Source organism: Bacillus rossius, chromosome 3 (assembly GCF_032445375.1).
Source record: "Bacillus rossius redtenbacheri isolate Brsri chromosome 3, Brsri_v3, whole genome shotgun sequence".
In the NCBI taxonomy this organism is placed as follows: domain Eukaryota; kingdom Metazoa; phylum Arthropoda; class Insecta; order Phasmatodea; family Bacillidae; genus Bacillus; species Bacillus rossius.
This window is the reverse complement of record NC_086332.1, coordinates 106,941,328-106,962,194: the sequence shown is the minus strand read 5'-3', so window position 1 is coordinate 106,962,194 and position 20,867 is coordinate 106,941,328. Positions and strand designations below refer to the sequence as shown.

Here is a 20,867-nt window from a genome sequence, read left to right as displayed (position 1 = left end):
TTAGCACCGCTTTTGTGTTTTTAAATGAATTTTAGCACCGCTTTTGTGTTTTAAAAGTGAATTTTAACACCGCTTTTGGTAATTTTTAATGACAAAATCTGAAAATTTTATTTACCACTTTCAGGGGGCCCTAGTTATGTTAGATATTTGATTATAGTTTATTTATATGAAAACTTGTTCATAATTATGTTTAAATTTTATAGCTAAACACCAGTTTTTAAAATTAATTACATGTCATCTAGACGTGAACTGTTTCGTCGACTGTTTATAAAGTGAAGTGAAAAGTTAATGTGGTTTTCATTGCTTATTACAACAACAATTTTGGCAATAAAGATTAATTATTGTTTTATTTAAAAAATATGATTACTCGTATAATTTCAGTATTTATTCTTTTATTATTAAAATAAAAATCATTCAATTTTATTCATAAAAGTATGCAATCATTTCATCAATGTTTTGTTATGACGTCACGTTAAACTATCATCCGTAAACTGACTACAGACAACCAATTTTTTTATGAATAACTTTTCCTAAGAAAAATTTTTTTTCCCGCATAATCGTCGCACCCCTACTTTTCAAACTTGATTTTAGAATAAAATGTACGACGATTATACAAGAAAACACGGTATTGCAAGAAAATATTAACACCTACAAACAACAGTTGCATTTCACTTTGTTCGCTGGGCTTGTGAAAGATTACTATAAAAATACTATCATCAAAATTCCACCTCTAATTTTACACATAGTGATGTAAACTGTAAAGTCAAAATAATGTCCCAAAAGTGTAGATATAAAGAAAAGAGGTTAATGGAAACGGACGTAGAAAAGAACTTAAAAGTTGAATTTCCAATTAAAACTAATTTCTCAGATCAGCAATATTAACTAACCAAGATCCATGTCCATACTTACTTTTGATCCAACACTGGTGCAATTTTTTGTAAGGTCTTGGCAACGTTGAATCTGACGTTAGCGACATTGTCGTTCGCCATATTCAGAACGGTCGGCAGCATGACATTTACCGTTATGTCCGTGCCACATGCTTCTGCCAGCACCTGAGATACAGTAACAAATATTAACCTAAAGGAAATGACCAAAAAAAAATGAAAATGCACAATCATAAATGACACCACATTATGAATAAAACAAATTTCCACACCAAGAATGACCATAAAATTTATTTAGTAAAAATTAGTTTATAGCAAGAGGAAAAAACCCACCATTCTGATACCTTCAGTTACAATACACAAAGATTGTGTTAAATAAAAGGAGTGGAAGCTTCATTGACCAAATTATTAGGGAAACCCGGTTGTTACGACCCCACACAGTTCGCTCCAGGAAATACGGTCGTTAAAGACGAGGTCGTAACAAATATTTTGGACAGTTTCAACAACCCCGCCCTCTTCATGTCAAAATATGTGATTTTTTGCAACAAGTCAATGTTCAGTCGTATCTAGCATGAAAATTACAAGTTTTGAAAATTAAATATAAATTTATTTTAAAAGCAAAAGTCATTAAAAAAGTTATTAGACCATACTCTAAAATTAAAGTTAGTTAAACTGTTTAAACAAAAAAATAAATAATGGTAGTATTGTTTCTGATTGAGCTTTTGGAATATTTTATTGGATTCTTGTAAATAGTGTATATTTTTGGAATAATGGATCCCATAACAGTTGGATTCATTCGTATTTGTGCTGTTGAACATTTCTTTAGTTTTAAGTTAACAGAAACAGGTTGTTAACTATAACTGAAAAGAAGTGGTCTTATTTGTGTGTTCATATTAGACTGATGAGTGAGAAAATACAAGTTTAATGTTCAATAGATACTATTTCTATTACATTTCAGGTGAATAGACCTCTACGAGTGCTGATACTGTAGATGTTCGTCCTTACACACTAGGCATCTTGTAAAGTTGAACTCGCAAACAGGAAACAGTAACGTTCCGTCCGACATTTCGGGAAAGAGTCGTTCCTGGAGATTTCAAAATAACGGAGATCACGCCTACAACTGTACCAATTCACAAAATTTTGCCAATGTGCTGATTGGTCGATACAACTGTTGCTGATTCATAGACTCCGAACCAACGACCTAGAGATATATAGACTGCTAGTGGGAGGCCATCTTTGATTCCAATTGAATTTGACAGAATGGTGGGCAAACAGTGCTTTGTTAGCAGACGACATACGTTGACAGCAATAATACGGGATGAATTTGTAAAATTACGTGATGAATGAACAGATGATGTGTTGAATTGATTGAATTTACTTTCAAAATATAATTTTTGAAGTGTATTTTCTTTTAGGAGTTATCTTAATTTTTAAATATTTGTTTACTTTAAAAATCCGACGAATGTAATCTCAGCTTTTAAATAATAATAAAAATGATATCAAAAGTAATCAATACAATAATGATTGATTTCAGCTTCTTATACATAAATAAGCTTCATTTAAATATTGATGTGTATGTTAAAAATTTAGGATTTGTGTTACGAATATAATGAGAAGTGCAAGTTTTGGGTGGTCATAAGGTTATGTACTCACACCAGTGTTCAGCAAATGTGCTGTAAATTTTGTTATACATAACTAAAATTTGTGCTTGACAATAACTGTTAAACATTTACACCTACCTAGGCAATAATTTTCTTTTTGAAGTTGTCAGTCTACTGTTACTTTTTCCTGTATTACATTTCTTGTTTTATTAATATAATTCTAGAGTAGACAAAAATTTCAAACTTTGGTGACAGTGTTATGAAATGTATCAACAGTGTTTATTTATGTGAATTTTATTTTAAGGCAACAAGTATACATCAAAATAGTCCACGCATAAATTCTGTTACAATTACTTCAAATTGAGTCATTTATCTTCCTGGCCCAATTTAGTCCCATTGGGCAATATCTCTTAACAGTCAAAATTTGGAACTGAGTTTCTTTGCTTACAATTTATTATACTTCAAGATAGGACTTGTTGGTTGTAATCATGACATAGTATGTAGTTACAGACATCCAGAAACTACACAGGCTACGGAGTAGTAGTAGTTAGAAAATTAAATAGCATAGTATAATAGGCCTCTTGGAGAAACTCACTGTGTAAAATGAGTTAATGTATTGTGCACTACACTGCTTCCACTCAGTACATTTCTCCAGAAGTATGATTTTCAATAGACAAACAATTATGGTATGTACCATTGATTTTTCTTACGTCATGTAGTAGGTACATTGCACATCTTTGATTGACTTTACTAAATTGCATCCAGTGGAGTTTTCCTGTGGGGCAGATCAAGTCTGCAGGAAAGCCTCTGAATTAAAAAAAAAAATCAAATTTTTTTTTTCTGCATCCTAACATGTTTTCCATTCAGCAGAAGCTCCAGGAAGACACTTTGAGAGAGACTATCATACAAAGAAACATGATGTTAAGGCTTCCTTTATGGTGGGCCACTGCAAATGCGCCAAAAGAAACACGCAACGCCATGGTCACATAAAACTAAATACTGAGTGGTGCTGTCATGCCAGGATTTTTCGGGGGTCGAGCACACTTCTGGAGCCACGCTTGTTTCCAATCATACTATAAAAGGGTGGTGTTCAAATAGTTCACCATTTTAACAAGCCTATGTATACACTGCACATCTAATAATTTTAAAAGTAATTACAGAAATGAGCAGCTTCACAGAAATGTGTATATTACATAATTAAAATTTAAAAAAAAATGTTTTGTAGGTAAGGTGAGCAACATTACACGTAAATTACTATTTCTACAAGAGTTTACGCAATAACCAATTAAAGATAATAGTTATTTTTCAAAGTAGGTTTTCCTGGAAAATAGGCAAATAATGAATGTGAAAGGTTATAATAGGCCTATTGGGGGAAACACCGCGTAAAACAATGAGTAGGCTAAATACATTGAGCACTGTAGGCTTGAGACAAGGTTCATAGTTTCTCCAGACACACGAGTTTCGATAAGTCACCAGCTAAGATAGTATGAACCGGTAATTTTTTCCCTCGTGTAAATTGAACGTCTTTGATTTAAGTATATTCGGTGGATTTTTGTACATAAAGGCAGGATAGGTTTGAAGGAAAGCAATTTTTTTTTGTCTTGAATAAAATATATATATATTTGTGTATTAATCTTTTTACCCATTCTCTGGGAGGGAATTGTGATACCTTAATTGGTTAGGTTAGGTACATTAAAAATACTCTGAAATTGTGTGCATAGTAGGTTCGGTTATGTCAGCCATATTAAGTGAAAAGATTGAGAGGTTAGGTAAGCAAAGTTAATCATACTTTAATTACCATTTCAACAAGATATTATGCATTATTAAGGTAGCTGATCCAACCAATCATTTACTTAACAATTATTTTCTAAAATCTGCTAATCTCCAGTATTACTGGTTCAGCAATTTATGTGCATAGAGCCTTATTTTTAGGGTTGGCTTTTCAAGGTGGAGAGTCAAAAATGTTTATTTTTTTACTGCTATAAATGCTAATTTTCTCGAAAAATGGGTAAGTATAAATATGTTACTTAAAATTCTATATAGAGAAGGGTCTGGGGCGAGAGCACCTGAAGACAATACAGTAAATTTAGAAAGTAGAGGCTCCTGGGGAAATGGCAAATAATAACAAAACTGAAAGGTTTTAAAGTGATAAATAAATTACATTTTTTTAAAAAAAAAATGTAACCCAGATTATAAGTATTAATGTGGCTGACACAAGTTTTTACTTCAGCTATTACGTATGCACTTTATTTTCTAAAGCCACTACTTTCAAGATTAAAAAAAAAAAATTGGACGACACACTGTTATAATTGTACATAATATTATCATGAGGTAGAGCAGTTTGTGATGACAATTTTATTTGTATTTAAAACATCAACACACAGTCTAGGTTTGCATTCGTCCAATGATTTCCTCTTAAAATCTATCCTAGCAATAGGTTTGTTTTATCTTGCTACGTAATTTAGATTATCCTGTTTAAAAAACTGCATTGAATCTGAAATATTATAACAGTAAAGACACAACTGAAACTCGTAATGAACGAATACGACTACAATAACAAACCCACACAAATCATTTAAAAGTGGTCATTATTCAATTGCAGTCGATTATTTTTAATTAATAGTACTTAGTGATGAGATAAATTCCATGTACTGTATCAAATTACCTACCCGAAATACATATATAATAGGTTCAATAACTGATCTACATATTGGTCACAAGCGTTGGGTCGAAGAAGGGTTAGCTATTTTCTAGCGCATTTAATGTCGTATTTACACATCACACTACAATATAACTGTATTTAAAATTATATTTCACTCGTTCCATCTTTAAGTATTACCCGCAAAAACTGTAAAATTGCGAAAAACCTACATTTTTAGGGAATTTACTAGCAACTTGCATCTTTCTCCCATAAGAACCAATGCTTTTACAGCAATGTTTTGCCCACCATTCTGTCAAAACAGCTCTCTGTCTCTCTCGCTCGGATTGTAGTTCCCCAGTATGCCGTCGACAGCAGCAATTGGCGCTGAAAGCAGTGTGATAAGCAGTCTATATATCTCTAGGTCGTTGCTCCGAACCGATACAAGAGAAAACACATTTTGGTTAAAATATTTTTATATATTTAATAAATTACCCAAAATAATTCATTCTAAGAAAAGCATGCACTGCAAATGTACATGTATTTTAGTTTATAACCTTTCTTTTTTTAACACTTATTTTTAGCGTGTTTTCGTTTGTTTGTTAACAACCCGTTAGTTACTTATTGAAACATGAATTTAATAATGGAAGTTGGAAAATTTGAATATTGAATACATAATTATATAAAATAAGATTATTCAAAAATAGGTAACTTTGAAATATATTGATTCACAAAATACAAAGTTTAAAAAAATGAATTTGAAATGTGCAAAATTGCGAGACTTTGTACATGTTTACAATTCAAGAATAGGAATCACAAAATCATCTCGATGCATGAAGCGGCAAAAATTCACGGTGCCAAACATTTATACAGAAATTCATTTCATGTGGTTGCTTTGCACGGGAACAGTAAAGTGAAAGTAATTTACGTAATGTGAAGTCACATATTATTTGGTTATTATTATTTTTATTCATTTTTAAAAACTTTTTCGTAGTTAAAACATGTCTTGTAACGCAAACCCCTGCCCTCCTAGCTAAATATTTTTCTTTTAAACTGTTTTCATGCATGTAAATATTTCTTAAAAAAGTCTCGCTAAAAATATTTTACAGTTTTTATGTATTTTAGGGTTGAGATTTGCACTTGCTGTGTGTTTTCGAAGAGGGAACTTTGTATTTTAACAAACATTTTAAATCATTACTATTTTTTATGTAATTGTTCACAAATAAGTCGTCGTACTGGAATTTTGCCTGTTTTGGCCTACTTTTTCAGGTTTTTCTAAATAAGTTTAATTTTGTCAAATAATTTGTATTATGATTGCTGTTACTTAATGTTTCTATAACAATGGACTTGGTGTGGGATGTATTAGAAAGAGGCAGGTAGATGAGACCTATGAGTGCGAGTGAGATAGAAACGGTGATTCCCCACCAAGAGAGAGACAGAAACGATATTTCGTCACTGCGTGGGAATTGAGTGATAACTGCTGTCTCACGGTGTTGGAAAGAGACGGAGAATGGGAAGTCCCTGTTTCCATGTATGAAAATGGTTTTCAGTGTATATGTTCTGTGTTCTGACTGGCTTGTAATTGTTAGTGCGAATGAAGCGTGTATGTGATTGGTCGGTGAGGTTATGTGACTGCCCTCCCTGCGTGAAGGACAGTGCCATGATCTCACCAGTTGTCTGTAGATTGCTGCATGAGGAGGGCGCGTTCGGTGGCTTCGCACGAAACATGTAGTAATTGTGGAAAGGATAAATTTAACATCGGTAGCTAGAGCCATGACAAAGATAGGAATTTAATCATTTGTTGTTTTGGAACTTTTTGGACATTTTTTAATTATAAATTGCGGCTACCAACGTCGGTGTTTGGCTCATGGCGAAATTCTGTTTCGCTGGGTGCGGCCCTGTTTGAGGCCGCACTGATTTTGTGTGCTTACAGTAAAATATTACTGAAGGACTTAACCTACGTTATTTTTCATTAATTCTCATCGCCCGAGCAAAAAGCAATTCTCGACAGGCGGATATACGTGTTGAATGAGTGAGCAAAACATTGAAAGTGATTGGATGCGGTTGTTTCGTCTTTCGGACAATAAAACTACGGAATGAAAAAGAAAGAAAATCTTTTTATTTCATATAACGAACCGTTATATTCTCCACATCACAAAATAAAAAAAGGTCATGTTCCGTTTATAAACTAAAATACATGTGCATTTGCAGTTCACGCTTTTCTTAGAATGAGTTATTTTAGGTCATTTAGTAAATATGTCGGAAGTCATTAAACTTAAAAAATAACATGAATAATACAAAAGACAGGTGGTTAAAAACTCACGTTGATGCAGAAGAGGCAGGTCATGCGGTGCAGGTAGTTCTGGTCGCGGGACATTTCCAGCACCTTGGGTATGACTGTGCTCTGGGCCCAGTCTGCACCAAACTTCTCCACCAGCTTCTTCAGATTCATGGTTGCTGCTTCCCGAATGGCGTACACTGCACACATCACGACCATCCTTGTTTCAAAAAGTTTCATTCATTCCAAGGGGAATCAACAAACCACAATTAATTATTTCCATCCAAGATGTGATTGATAATACAAAATAGTGCAGAAACCAATGTTTACAACTTAATATATAAGTTATAAATGTTCGAGAAAGGATTAGCGATAGTCATTTTGGTTTTAACTTTGACTTACGTAATGCTTAACATGCCTGGTCCTCGTATTTCTTAAGGGTACAATGTCAATCAAATTCACTCAGTGATTTGTATTTTATAATATTGTTACGATCGCGCTTGGCTGCAGTGCTGGCGTCGCCGCGCTCGTTCGGCCTGTCTGCGCCCCCTTCCACCCGCATCCTCTCCCTGGTATCTCGTGTCATACTATCTCGCTACATCCTGACCGTCGCAGCGCGCACCTGCCTCAGATCGGGTTACTTAAAAGAGGCCGCACTGCGGAATAAAAGGACTCAGACGCCTTTATCGGCGTTCTTAGAGCAGCCACCGCGTCCTTCGAGGACTCACGACGCGTTTCTGGGCATTTCGACGGCGAAGGTCACGAGATATCTCGGAGACATGCCCGATTGTTCTGGACAGGAACCCAAGGGCTATATAAGGAGGTTGAGTCAGTGAGAGAGAGAGTCGGAGTGGGGAGTTCTCCCGCGGCGGAGTTTCCGGGCGATAGTGCCGCGGGTGCGGCAGAGTGGCGAAGTCCTTGGACGAAGGTTCCAGGGCAGGGAGTGAGTGAGATCAGTGGAGTCGGGAGTTTCCGGGCGAAGTCCTTGGACGAAGGTTCCAGGGCAGGGAGTGAGTGAGATCAGTGGAGTCGGGAGTTTCCGGGCGATAGATTCGCGGGCGCGGCGGAGTCCCGAGTGAAGTGGCGAGCGAGTCGTCGAGTGGGATCTCGGCGAAGGGTGTGACGGCGGCGGCGAAGTGCGGCGACGGAGTCCCGCGGCGGAGACCCACGAGGGGTGCTGCGGCGAGAGTTGCGCCGGAAGTGCGGCCCAGCGAGGTGTGTGAAACGAGTGACTGGGGAATTGACATTTCTTTACATGTAATTAATTATCTGCCATCTTAGAAGATTAATTGTAAGTGACAAGTAGTGGTAATAAATAAAACTGTGTGTGGAATAAAATCTATTAATTGGGCTATCCTTACGAACCCGCAAGGAAATCGTAACAATATACTTTCAATTTAAGGGATGGACAACTAAAGTGAGAATGTATAACTAGTATCTATTGTACTTGTTTTTTTGGAGGTATTATAAATATTACTATTACATGGTTGCTACAGAAATAGAATCTTAGAATTCCCTGACTTTTCCCTGTTTTCCAGAAATTTAAGAGAAAAATTCCCTGACTTTCTTATGAAGTACATACCATAAATATTAACGTGCATATGATTAAATGTAATATAAAAATTTCAACATGAGGTAAAATAAGGTTTTTTTGTGTTATTTTGACGGCAGAATTGCGAATGTGTTTTTTTCCTTCGACATGGCTGGTGAGAGCTCTTCGGCCCATGTTGTTGAGTTAAATACTTTTGTAGCACAAAGTGCAGTACGCAGAATTTATGTTTCTAGCAGAGGGTTTGATGTGCTGAAACTGTGACTCCTTGAGCCAATTCTCCTTAAAAGTAGTTTTCTTCGACATCTCTAAGCTAAAAAAGAGTACACATTAAGGTAAATATGTAGAGTAGCGGTATATGCGAAAAAAATTCTAAAAATCCGAAAATACTTTTATTATATGCTCTTTCACTTCCTCTTTTCAAAACAATCGGCGGAGATAAGAAATTCCAAATACTTTAGGAGATATCGAATTTTTTAATTTTCATAGTTCGGCAATATTTGTTAAAAAAAATTTAAAAATTCCGAAAATACTTTTATTCTATGCTCTTTAACTTCCTCTTTTCATTAAACCCGGCGGAGATAAGAAATTCCAAATTCACACCTAGCAATATAACGGGCCTACTTAGAGAATTACAATAGCAGCATTACAACATGCAATACTCTTACATTCTTACAATGTTAACTAACGATTCTGGGGAAAAACCTGTTCAGTTATGCATATTTTTTTATACACAATGTAAGCGTCACGCAACAGAACTCACGGATTATAACGGTTGAAAAAAAAAGGAATTTAAAAAAATAGTTAGAAAAAATGCAAAAACATAACCGCACACAAAAGCCACGTGTTTTCGTATCAGCTTGGTAGTTTTCAAAATGAGAATTGGTATTGCTTCTTTATCAAAATGCACTTTATTTTCTTATGATCACATCAAAAACTAACTTCACCTGAAACAACGCCTTTAAATTCACGTAATAAGCTTTGTACTCATCTTATTCCACGTGAAAATAGCCTTCAAAAGATAAACGACGCCATGCCCGTTCTGTAGTTCACTGCATGGAACTGAACAAAACACAAAGTCTCAAGGGCAAATTAAAAAGGATCAAAACACGAACAAATGAAGGCCGGGTTCGCTAGTGAACAAACGAGTGCCTGGATTGGCCAGAAGTTATGGTGGGTGGTTGTAACAGCCTATTGCAACGGACAATCGTAGACCAAGTAAAAAAACGTTGCAGTTGCCGTGAGCCTTAAGGGGATTGGTGCAGGACAAAAAACAGTCATTCGTCAGAATTTGTTGGAAATGAGCTTAAGTGTTTTATAAATGCTTGTTTATTACTACTGCACGGCCAGCCAGCACGTATATAAGCTAGCGGGTGAGATTTGGCAAGTTAGTGGCGAGAGAGCTTCCGTGGGGGGAGGTTGTCGAAGATTGCAGCTCTGAGGCCTGCCATCTAGCTGGAATCTTTCGAAGGTCTTCCACAATATCGCCTTTCTCTCTCTCTCTCTCTCTCTCCAACACGGACACCCAACCAGCTCTTATCTTCGCTTCCCATCTCACACTATCCTTCATTCTCGGATCAGGTAGCCGCCCTTCCCCGCATAGACTTTCGTGTTACTCCAGGAAACCAAGACAACCTTTGAAAAATTTGTTCAAAGCTGAATTTTTGTACTGTGGTAGAGTTGACTATGCTTAATAACATACCGAAAGTTTACCGCTGTAGACCTTGTGCGTTATCATCGAAAATTTGCATTTAAGTCCTAGGTGACAGCAACTTGCATCAGTCCATTAAAATGCTACCCATTTATACAGTTTTTAATTTTGACTGTCCGTAAACTTACCAAAATAATCTAGAAACTGTAATACACCCATTAATGTTAGAAAGAATTTTTTTTTTTAATATTTCAGATATGATATAAAGCGATTAATTCACGACATATATATTTTTTTTATATTTGCCACCCAGATAAAAATACGATTTACACCGATTTGAAGAGCCCAATGCGAAAAAATGTCTCAATAAATGTTTTTAATTATACTTTTAGCTTTAAGATAGTATATTTATAAAGAGTCTAGCAGAATTAGTTGCCTCATTAAAGCTGCCCGAGCGTTGCAGTGTACTGCGGCCGTACTGATCTTTCACGGCCGGCGGGCTTTGAAACACGCTGCGTATTGCGACACTCAATAAACTTGGTCTTATTTAGGGATTACTTAAAATATATTTAATGCATATGATAGGGTGTATTCATGTTACATCTATTTAGATATTTATATTCTTTTTTCTTATATGAATGATTTTTGATACAATAAAATTAACAATAAACAATTTCTGCTTGGAACTTGTAAATCAAAATTCTAGAGGACCTCTGGTTTTATATACGTGTGTTCGTATTTTGTTACAAAAATTTTATTATTAAAAATTATTTTAATACCAAAAAATATAATTATTTTTTATTTCTAATACATTAAGTATATTATTTTAGATCAGATCTGTGCAAAATTTTTATGTAGCCTATATTATAAAATATATATATTTAATTGTATGAAATTAGTTTACTACATAACAGTTGAAGAAAACGATACACCGTAAATGTGCTTATTGAGTTTTGTCACTTTTATAACATAATTCGTATGATATTATTTTTTTCCAGAAAATAAATAAAACATAAGTTGTGTTGTAAAATGTATTGATAGGATTACATATTTAGTAATTTTTTTCTAAGTTAATTCATTGGAGTGCTGCGCCTAGCTTACTTCGTTGAATTGCTAGTGGCAAAGAGCGGTGGTGGATGTTTTTGCAAGAGTTTGACCGTATTTTATGACCCCAGCTGTGAGAGGGTGTTCGTCCCAGAAATCATAACGGTCAAGGAAAATAGCCTTTCTCTGTAGTCACGTACGGGTCTGCTACTCGCGCAATATCGTCAGTTTATCACAACTTTCCGGGAAGTTCTATTGTTATTTATTTATAATTTAGAAATTAAAGAGTCGATCATACTAATATTTTTACCTAAGCAAATCGCATCCTGGAAGATTTTTATCTACGTTTGCAGCAAAAATCACTTGCAGTTAGGAAACTTTTATTCTTTCAGAGTAAAATTCAGTCTGGAATTACCATACATTAAAAACCTTAGTTTTCTGGAGCAAAAAACATCCCAGCACGAGCGACTTTAACACTGCTGCACACACACTACGCAGCTTGAAATACATCAGTGGTCAGACTATTGTACCAGACACTCAAAATATACACATTTAAACTTTACAAAAAAAAACACAGACAATATTTATGAAGTGATTTTGATGCTACGCTCAACAAATTTAAGTAACATGTAGTCAAATTTCTATAAAAAATATATATATTTCTTACCTTTTATGATTAAAATTACCAATTTAATAATAGGACGTTTAAACTTTGAGGTGTTTATCACAGTTACCATGTAGGACATTATTTTATATTACTTTGGTGCCATAATGAGAACCGGCTTAAAGTATTAAAGTTATTAAATTTACGAAACATTTTTGTGGATCATTGTATAAATTATCATTAAGGACTCAACTGCTCATTATTGGTGTGATCACAAGGTTTCATCGGTAAACTTTTGACGTGTTACTAAGAAATGTTCATTCTACTACTGTACAAAATTTTTGCTTTGGGATAATTTTCCATGTATTAAAAATTTTTGTTTCTTAACAGCGAAATTCGTCCCGACCCGAGCCTACTTCGACAACCTCGCAGTAGTATACACTACGCGGCTCGGATCGCTTTAGTGGTCAGACTAATTGTATGAGACACTTAAAAAATATACCAATTTAAAGATGAATAAATATGCAACAACGTTTACTCTAAGCGATTTCCACGTTGGGCTCTTTAAGTTTATGTAAGATGTATTTATATTTCCTTAAAATTGAATGAAAGTGAATTCGTTAACTTTAATGATATAAAAGGTCTATTTTATACAAACATGTTTAAACTTTGTGCTTTTTATCACTATCCTCAGATGGGGCAATGTTTCTAGATTATTTTGGGTTCCATACTGACGGTCTACTCCATAAACTGCATTTGCAATATCCATTATTGAGGATCGTTGCAAAAAATTGTCATTTTGGACTTAACTGCTCGTTTTTGGTGTGACGCACAAGGTTTGCGGCAGTACTTAAACTTTTGACGTGTTACTAAGAAATGTTCATTCTACTACTGTACAAATTTTCGGCTTTGGGATAATTATTCATGTATTAAAAACCTTTGTTTCTTCACAGCGAAATTCGTCCCGACCCGAGCCTACTTCGGCAACCTCGCAGTAGTATACACTACGCGGCTCGGATCGCTTTAGTGGTCAGACACATTGTACCAGGCTCTCAACAAATAAACTAATTTAAAATTTAAGAACTAAATCGTGATCGTAAAATGGCCGCCATGGTGATTTGCGAATTTATGGAGAAATAAAAGCAGTTAAAATCTTATGTAGTTTCCAAGAGACATTATTACATCACCAATCATCTAAAGTAACAGGTTTACAAAATTTCAACATATTCAGTAACTAGTCAGTTTTTTCAAATGTGTTAGTATTAACAATCTGGACCATATCTAGCCGGTGAGGTCTGTATTGTTACAGACTATCTGTATTCTGGTATTTGGATTTTGAAGCTACTTAATGATTCGCTTTCAATGTCTATTAAAATATACTTAATGCTAATTGCAGGAATATTTCTACTCGATTTCAAAATTATAATTCCTGAAAATTTGTAGTGGACACATTTCAATGTAACACTTATTGATTTTCGAGTTATGTTGAGGTTTCGCATGCCACTTCGTGTACACGAGATGGCCCCTGCTCTGGTAACAATGAGTCATCACAACCGGTGCCGTCTGTACGAGCGTCTTCACAAGTTATCCTGAAATATGTTCTTAAATAATAATTCAAGTGAATTCTTAAAATCCTACACACCTTATCTAAAGTGTCGTAAATGAATCGTTATATTTTGTAAATCCATATAATATAGGAGCCAACATGGCGCGAAGCGATGGACGCAATACAAATAATATATTTTTTTTTTACCAACCACTACATCAGTAAATATTTGTGGTTTCCATTCGCTATGAATTCAAGCATGTAACATGTGTACTGCTTCTTCAATTCGGCCACAGTTAAATGGGAGGCTCTGAATCACTGAAAACTCCTCATCCAAATCAACGATGAATCACAGGCATTACAACAAACAGTTATCACAAGTCAAGTAGCCAATGAGCAGGTGACATTTTTCGAGTCCGTAGAGGATTGTTGAGACTATCCTACAGGTCAATGGCAACGCGCTCTTACGCGCATGGTTAATACCCTGCATGAGTAGAGTGTAAAGGCATAAGCCTGAGACACATCTAGGTCCTCATCTAATAATAAAATAATCTCTTATCTTTCTTTATTCTTTTTTCTAAGCGCTCTAATGGCTTTCGATAGTTTTGTTATTTTGTGTACTCTGCTTGGTGGAGGTTTCTTCTGCATTTTATTCCTGAATAAATCTTACGCTTGAAACAAAAAACATCTAGCTAAATCACTGTGCTAAATAACAACAGAGAATAACCATTCAATTATACGCCGAGCTAAACCAAACACGTTCTCTTATCTACTGAAAATGAGTACGTTGACCTTCATATCAGTTTCCCGCGAAATCCCGTCTCCCCTTCGTAAACAGCAGACAGCTGTGGCAGAGTGGGAACGAGCTGCAAAAAGTTTGGAAAACTGTCGCAAGGTGTCACTACTGTCCAGCGCGCTCCATAATTCCTCGTATCCGAGCTTGCACGCGGCTCAAATTTCTACAGCTACGTTTTTACTTTAGGTCCGACTGCAATAAGCTAAAGACTAAAATAAAGTCAATCATTCAGCCGACATATATGTAGGCGTTTGAATTACAAATGAAAACGCGAATGTTATTAAATTCGCAAATGAATATCACGCAATTTCGTAGCAGCTCAGTTATTAAAATTCAAATTGTAAATACGTTAAATTAATAATGATTACAGATAAAATAATGGTCACAGTCATATCTCCCGTGTCTGAAAATTTATCTGCGAAAGTTTTACCACTGAATTCTTTATAGTTTTTTAATAAAGCTTGAATTAAAAAAATTCCCGAAAATCAGCAATAACTTAATTAAAATAAAAAAAATTAAAAATTAAATTTTACACCAGAATGGTTCAAATCTTCTCTAGCAGCTGAATCATTAACAAAAATATATTGTTTTTTTTTAATACGATGCTGGTGCACCAATCCCCTTAAGCAGCAGCCTTTTAGCGGAGTCGTTCGGTAGCGGTACGAGCGCATCAAAACAAAGCTTTGTTTGAATTATAAGCAACTTTAAAATTTCCAGAATTCGTAGAATTTTCCCTGACATTTCCCCGAATTCCCTGACCATTTTAATTTCTCTGACATTTCCCGGTTTTCCCGGTTTTCTAGTCCTGTAGCAACCATGTATTAAATGTTACAAAGTTGAAGTGACAACTTTCTCTACTCTCCTCACTGAGCTTTATTCTAAAAGTCTGTAACATTGCAAGACCCTGCCCTCCCCAGCTTTTATGAAAGAATCAATATTATATTTTGTCATTCAGAAGGGATCAGTTCAAGGTCACAGTGACCTAGTTTTGTATTCATATTTTATCATTGTAATATATTGTAATTCCATTTTTATATTTAATTAGTTTATTTAGAAAAACCCTTGTTTATAGGCCTGTGCGAGATCCCGAAATTCGGGAAAAAAAAATTTTTTTCACATTAATAGGGAAAATAAATTATCTGAGATTTTGGGAATTTTAGGTTATAATTTTACTAGGTATTACATCTTAAATAAATCAGCTACTGAACATAGTACATATTTCCTTCAAAATAAACATTAACAGTGGTCAATACGAATATTTCACATTACTACAATAGTAGTCCCTCTTTTATCCCATAATCGTCACACCTATATTATAGGGCGTCAAAATTTGGATGAAAAAAATTGGCTGTCTGTAAAGTCGGTTTACGGACGATAGTTTAACGTGACAACGTCATAACAAAATATTGATGAAATGATTGCATACTTTATGAATAAAATTGAATCATTTTTATTTTAATAATAAAAGAATAAATACTTGAAATTATACTAGTAATCAGATTTTTAAAACGCAAGAATAATTAACCTTTATTGCCGAAATTGTTGTTCTAATAAGCAATGAAAACCACATTTTTTCACTTCACTTTATAAACAGTTGACGAAACAGTTCACGTGTGGATGACTTGTAATTAAGTTTAAAAACTGGCATTTAGCTATAAAGTTTAAATATAATTATGAACACGTTTTCATATAAATAAACTGTAATCAAATATCTATCATCAATTATATTTATCACCATAATTTTTAGTCAATTGTAACATAACCTATTATTACTGCACTCGCCGACAGCGTAACGGAACACAGCGTAACAGAACAATGAGCGTAATGGGACACAGCGTAATGGAACAATGAGCGTAATGGGACACAGTACAACAGAACAACGCGTGTAACGAGACACTTTTTCGTGCGTGCAGCCGGCGTTCATCGATTAATTAGACGTTGTCACGTCAAAAAAACTCTCGCATAATCGTCGCATTATGTTTTTGGTCCCGCTATTAGATTCTGAGCTCTTTGTGTAGGTATTTTTTCCATATAAAACGATGTATTTTAAAGTATTAATCTAATATTTATTCGGTCATTACCACTTACTTAATTAACGGAAATATAAAGTTGTCCGAGGTGTAAATTTTCTTTTAAAGACGTTTTTAAACGTTATAACCTTTATTTGTTCATCTGTGCCGCTGCGGTGTACCGCTTATAAAAATGTAGCCAGCGTTAGTTGGCATCATTCATGTTTGGTTATGTTGCTTACCGTATAGAGCACACACACGTAGTTGAATATGGATATCTCGCCGATTGCATGCAACGCACGCTCTCTGTCGAGTGCCGAGTTAACTACATTTGATGGTCCACACTTTTTCGTGGTGTGTACTATGTTGATAGTTATGCGTTAGTTCAGGCTCGCATTCGTGTCACAGATTATGATTTTCTAATTAAAGTTCAAGAAAGATTTTTGTTGCATGACTTATTAATTTAAATTTTTTGGCGTGCTCTTTTATGCTCTACTTTTTAAATAAACGTACTTTCCATGAATGGGTTTTGTTTTGATGAATAACTTTATCTACCAAAAATTGTTTTCCTCATAAAAATTGCACCCCTACTTCCTAAACTTGATTTTAGTATAAAATGTGCGACGAAAATGCAATAAAACACGGTACATTTAAAACTACTAGACTGTTACAAGATTATAGTACGAAAAGTGGAGACTTTAAGGTTTATTGTCAATAAAATATTATGTTAGTGAAATATGGGTGAGAATGATGAAAGAATATACTGTTTGTTGAAAAGTTTGAATTTACAAGTAGAATCATTGGTAGTTTCCAGACTAGAAAGAGACTGTTAAGTTCTACTTTATTTGATTAAACCATTCAAAGAATCTACAGTAGAATCTCAGTACTAAGTTCTTACAGGGACCTCAAGTTATTGTACTTAGTACTGAAACATACATACATATCATATTTACAAAGAGAAAAAAAATATTAAAAAAACCACATTATAAGATACATTATTTTTTGGCCAACATCTGACTTCAGTTTAAACATTGGTGTGTATGTATAACTTAAGTATAGTTATTTTTAAAAAAATCTGTTATTTCAGTTTGTTTTTAAGCTTGAATGATGCTCTGTTGAACAAAATGTTCTATCTCACAGAAAGATTTCCCGATCCCTTCTGGAACCTTTTCGTGTTTAGAGATAAATTTGTTCAGTTTTTCTAAGCTCTGAATAGCTTCTGTAGCTGTCAAAGGTGGCTCCTCAGAGTCAGAATCATCATCTGATTCGACTTTTGATGACTGTGATTGAATGACTTCACTAACGATGTCACTGTCAGTCAACACTGGTGTTGTTTCTGTTTTATTATACACAGAGACATAGTCTGTGAATGAAACAGCCATCACACTGCATGGAGGTTGACACTTCTTGCCATACTTCGCATCCTGGTCTGATGAAGTTGCAGTGAGTTCATCAGTGTTACAGTTCACAATGCCAGACTTTGTCCAGCAGTTGGCAATAGTTTCTGGCTGAACATTCCACCATCCACCAGTAATCATCTCAATTGCCTGACGAACATTGATGTTGGTGGGTACTTTCAACCTAATGTTGATGAGCAACCTCTCAAAAAGATGTTTTCGAAAATGTACTTTGGCATTCTGAATAATGCCTTTGTCAAGGGGCCGTAACTGAGATGTGCAGTTCGGTGGCAGGAACATCAGTTTTATGTTTTCCAATCGAAGATCAACAGTGTATGCTGCACAGTTGTCTACTAACAAAAGAATTTTTCTTTCCTCTTTCTTCATGAGCCAGTTTGAGAACAGTTCTCTTGTCATCCATGCACGGGTGTTGCTTGCATAATCAGCAGGAAGACAAGAAACTCCCTTGAAACACCTGGGAGACTTGTGTTTACCAATAATAAATGGCCTCAATTTTTTTGTTCCTGTGGCGTTGCAACAAAACAACACAAATATCCTTTCCTTTGCTTTTTTCCCTCCAGTGCATTTTTCACCACTATATGTCATTGTCCTGTTCGGCAAAAGCTTGTAAAAAAATGCAGTTTCATCAGCATTGAAAATATTGTCTACTGAGTAAGATTTAAAAATACTTTCCAACTTTTCTTCTTTCCACTGGATTGCTGCTTCTGAGTCTGCATCTTTGTCCTCCCCACAAACAACCTTCCATGATATACCATGTTGTTCCCGGAACCGGTGCAACCACCCTGAACTGGCTTGGAAGTCTTTGATGTCCATAAGCAATGCAAACTGTTTTGCTTTAGCTTGCAACATTGGGCCAGTTACTGGAACATTATTTGATCGTACTTCCCTCAACCATTTGTTCAAGGCATCTTCCAAACCTTGATGATCGCCAGAACGAAGCCTTTTGCGGTCACAACCAAACATAGATTCTTCATACATCTTTTCAATCTTTGCCCAGTCTCTTACAGTCGTCGCCGCAATGCCATATGTCTTCGCAACTGCGACTTGCTTTTTCCCCTTGTCTAGTTCTCTGAGTATTTCCACTTTTTCCTTAAGCGTGAATTGCTTTCGTTTCTTTTTAACTCCAGGATCACTCATTTTGCAGCACAAATACAATGCGTTGTCTAAATAACGTAACCTGAAAATAAACTCAACAATAACAATAAACAATCCCGGCACAGACGTCAAACAGTATATTAGCGTAGCGTAACACTTTTGTTAATACTTCTCTCAAACTTCCGTGTTTCGATGTATCGAATGGTGGTGTGTTGCTCACGTCGCATACTACGTACGGTATAATCTATGGTAGTGCGCGCAACTGTTTGTAACTTTGTTTTGAGTGTTTAGAGGTTAGATAATACGTTGCGGTGGTATTTGTGTATGTTTGTTCTACAACATTAATCAATTAGCTGGAAATTTATTTATCAGTTTAAGTAAATTTTGGTGTAGTAATACCACGCTACTAGTAGAATTTATACGTTATAGTGAAAATATGAGACTTTAAACTGAAACCGTTTTGCATGGTGAAGGTACGATTTTTGGCGGGACTTAAAAAAAAAATATGTTTAAGTGAAATATACATTATAATGAGGTACGTTGTACCGGTATTCTACTGTACAGACTTGTATGTGAAGTGTGGAAGCAAAGTCCAGATAAATACAGTCAAACCTCTATCTATCGAACTCGCATGTATCGATTGTCCGTGTTTATCGTATACTTTCAACGGTCCCGGCAAAATTGCCATACAACTAAGGTTTAAAAAGTCCGCTTGTACCGATGTTCGAATTATCGTTTTGTCCGCATTGATCGTACAAAATATGTGGTCCCGTCACTATAAATTATAATAGATGATCGTTTAACCATAAAGATTTTGCAGAAATAACCATTTCTTAGAAAGAAACCATCATAAACACAGTAATGATAGTATACAGTAGTAAAAATCACCTTAAATCTTCAGCAAAGTAATGGAGCACGTAAATATGAAGAAAAGACAAATGAACAACAACTTACGAAGAAATATGGATGATGTACCATAACCACAGTACAAACCCAATTGTTATCCTAAGATAATTACCATAAAAAGAACTAAAGATTCTTTGTCGATACCATAATTACTACAGAAGCACGATAGCTACCACATTTGCACTAGTTACCGTAACAACCGAGATGTATATTTACCGTGACGGTAATGTATTTATTTATGACATATTAAAATTAAAGAACATTATTGAAAAAAAGGATGTTAAATTTTTATAAGTACGTTTGGCACATGTTGCGAAGAAATAATGCAATCTGAAAGAATGTAGTACTACTACAAAAAGTGAAAAGGGTACTCGTGGATTTTGAAGTTATGGCAGTCTCTCTCGTTTTTCAGTAATTTCGGCCGAAAATTACAAGCGTATCGGAAGTCGGCAGAAATGCCGATCCAACTAAATATTGGCAAAATCGGCTTCTTCAGTACAGCTCTACATTTGATAGCATGAGTAAACATATTTCAGACTTCAGGATATTGAAAAAGTCTTTAATTTCCATGTAGATTTATTGTGCGTATGTTTTTTTTTGCAAGTGTAAATTGAATTAAGTAAAATACTTCCATTTTTATTTATTTTTCAACTGATTTAACTTTAATGACAAGTAACTGATATATATCTGACACTAATTTTGGGTTGAAATATTATTTTTTTTAAATTCTTAGAGTGAAGTCCACATCTATTGAATGTCCGCATCTACTGAATTTTTTTGTTGGTCCCCTGAATAACGATAGATAGAGGTTTGATTGTAATTTGAAAAATTTGTATATTTTCTGGTGA

The 20,867-nt window shown here is 34.9% G+C and overlaps 1 protein-coding gene across 4 annotated transcripts in view; it reads right to left on the bottom strand.

Moving 5' to 3' along the window:
- LOC134531116 (serine/threonine-protein phosphatase 2A 65 kDa regulatory subunit A alpha isoform) overlaps positions 1-20,867 on the bottom strand; it is a 141,924-nt gene that overhangs the window by 21,237 nt on the left and 99,820 nt on the right. For all 4 annotated transcript variants that reach the window (XM_063366685.1, XM_063366683.1, XM_063366682.1 and 1 more), the window contains exons 9-10: positions 7,447-7,601; positions 910-1,052 (exon numbers count right to left, since the gene is read on the bottom strand). In XM_063366685.1, the coding sequence (XP_063222755.1) occupies positions 910-1,052; positions 7,447-7,601 (298 nt within the window). The remainder of the gene's footprint in view (positions 1-909; positions 1,053-7,446; positions 7,602-20,867) is intronic.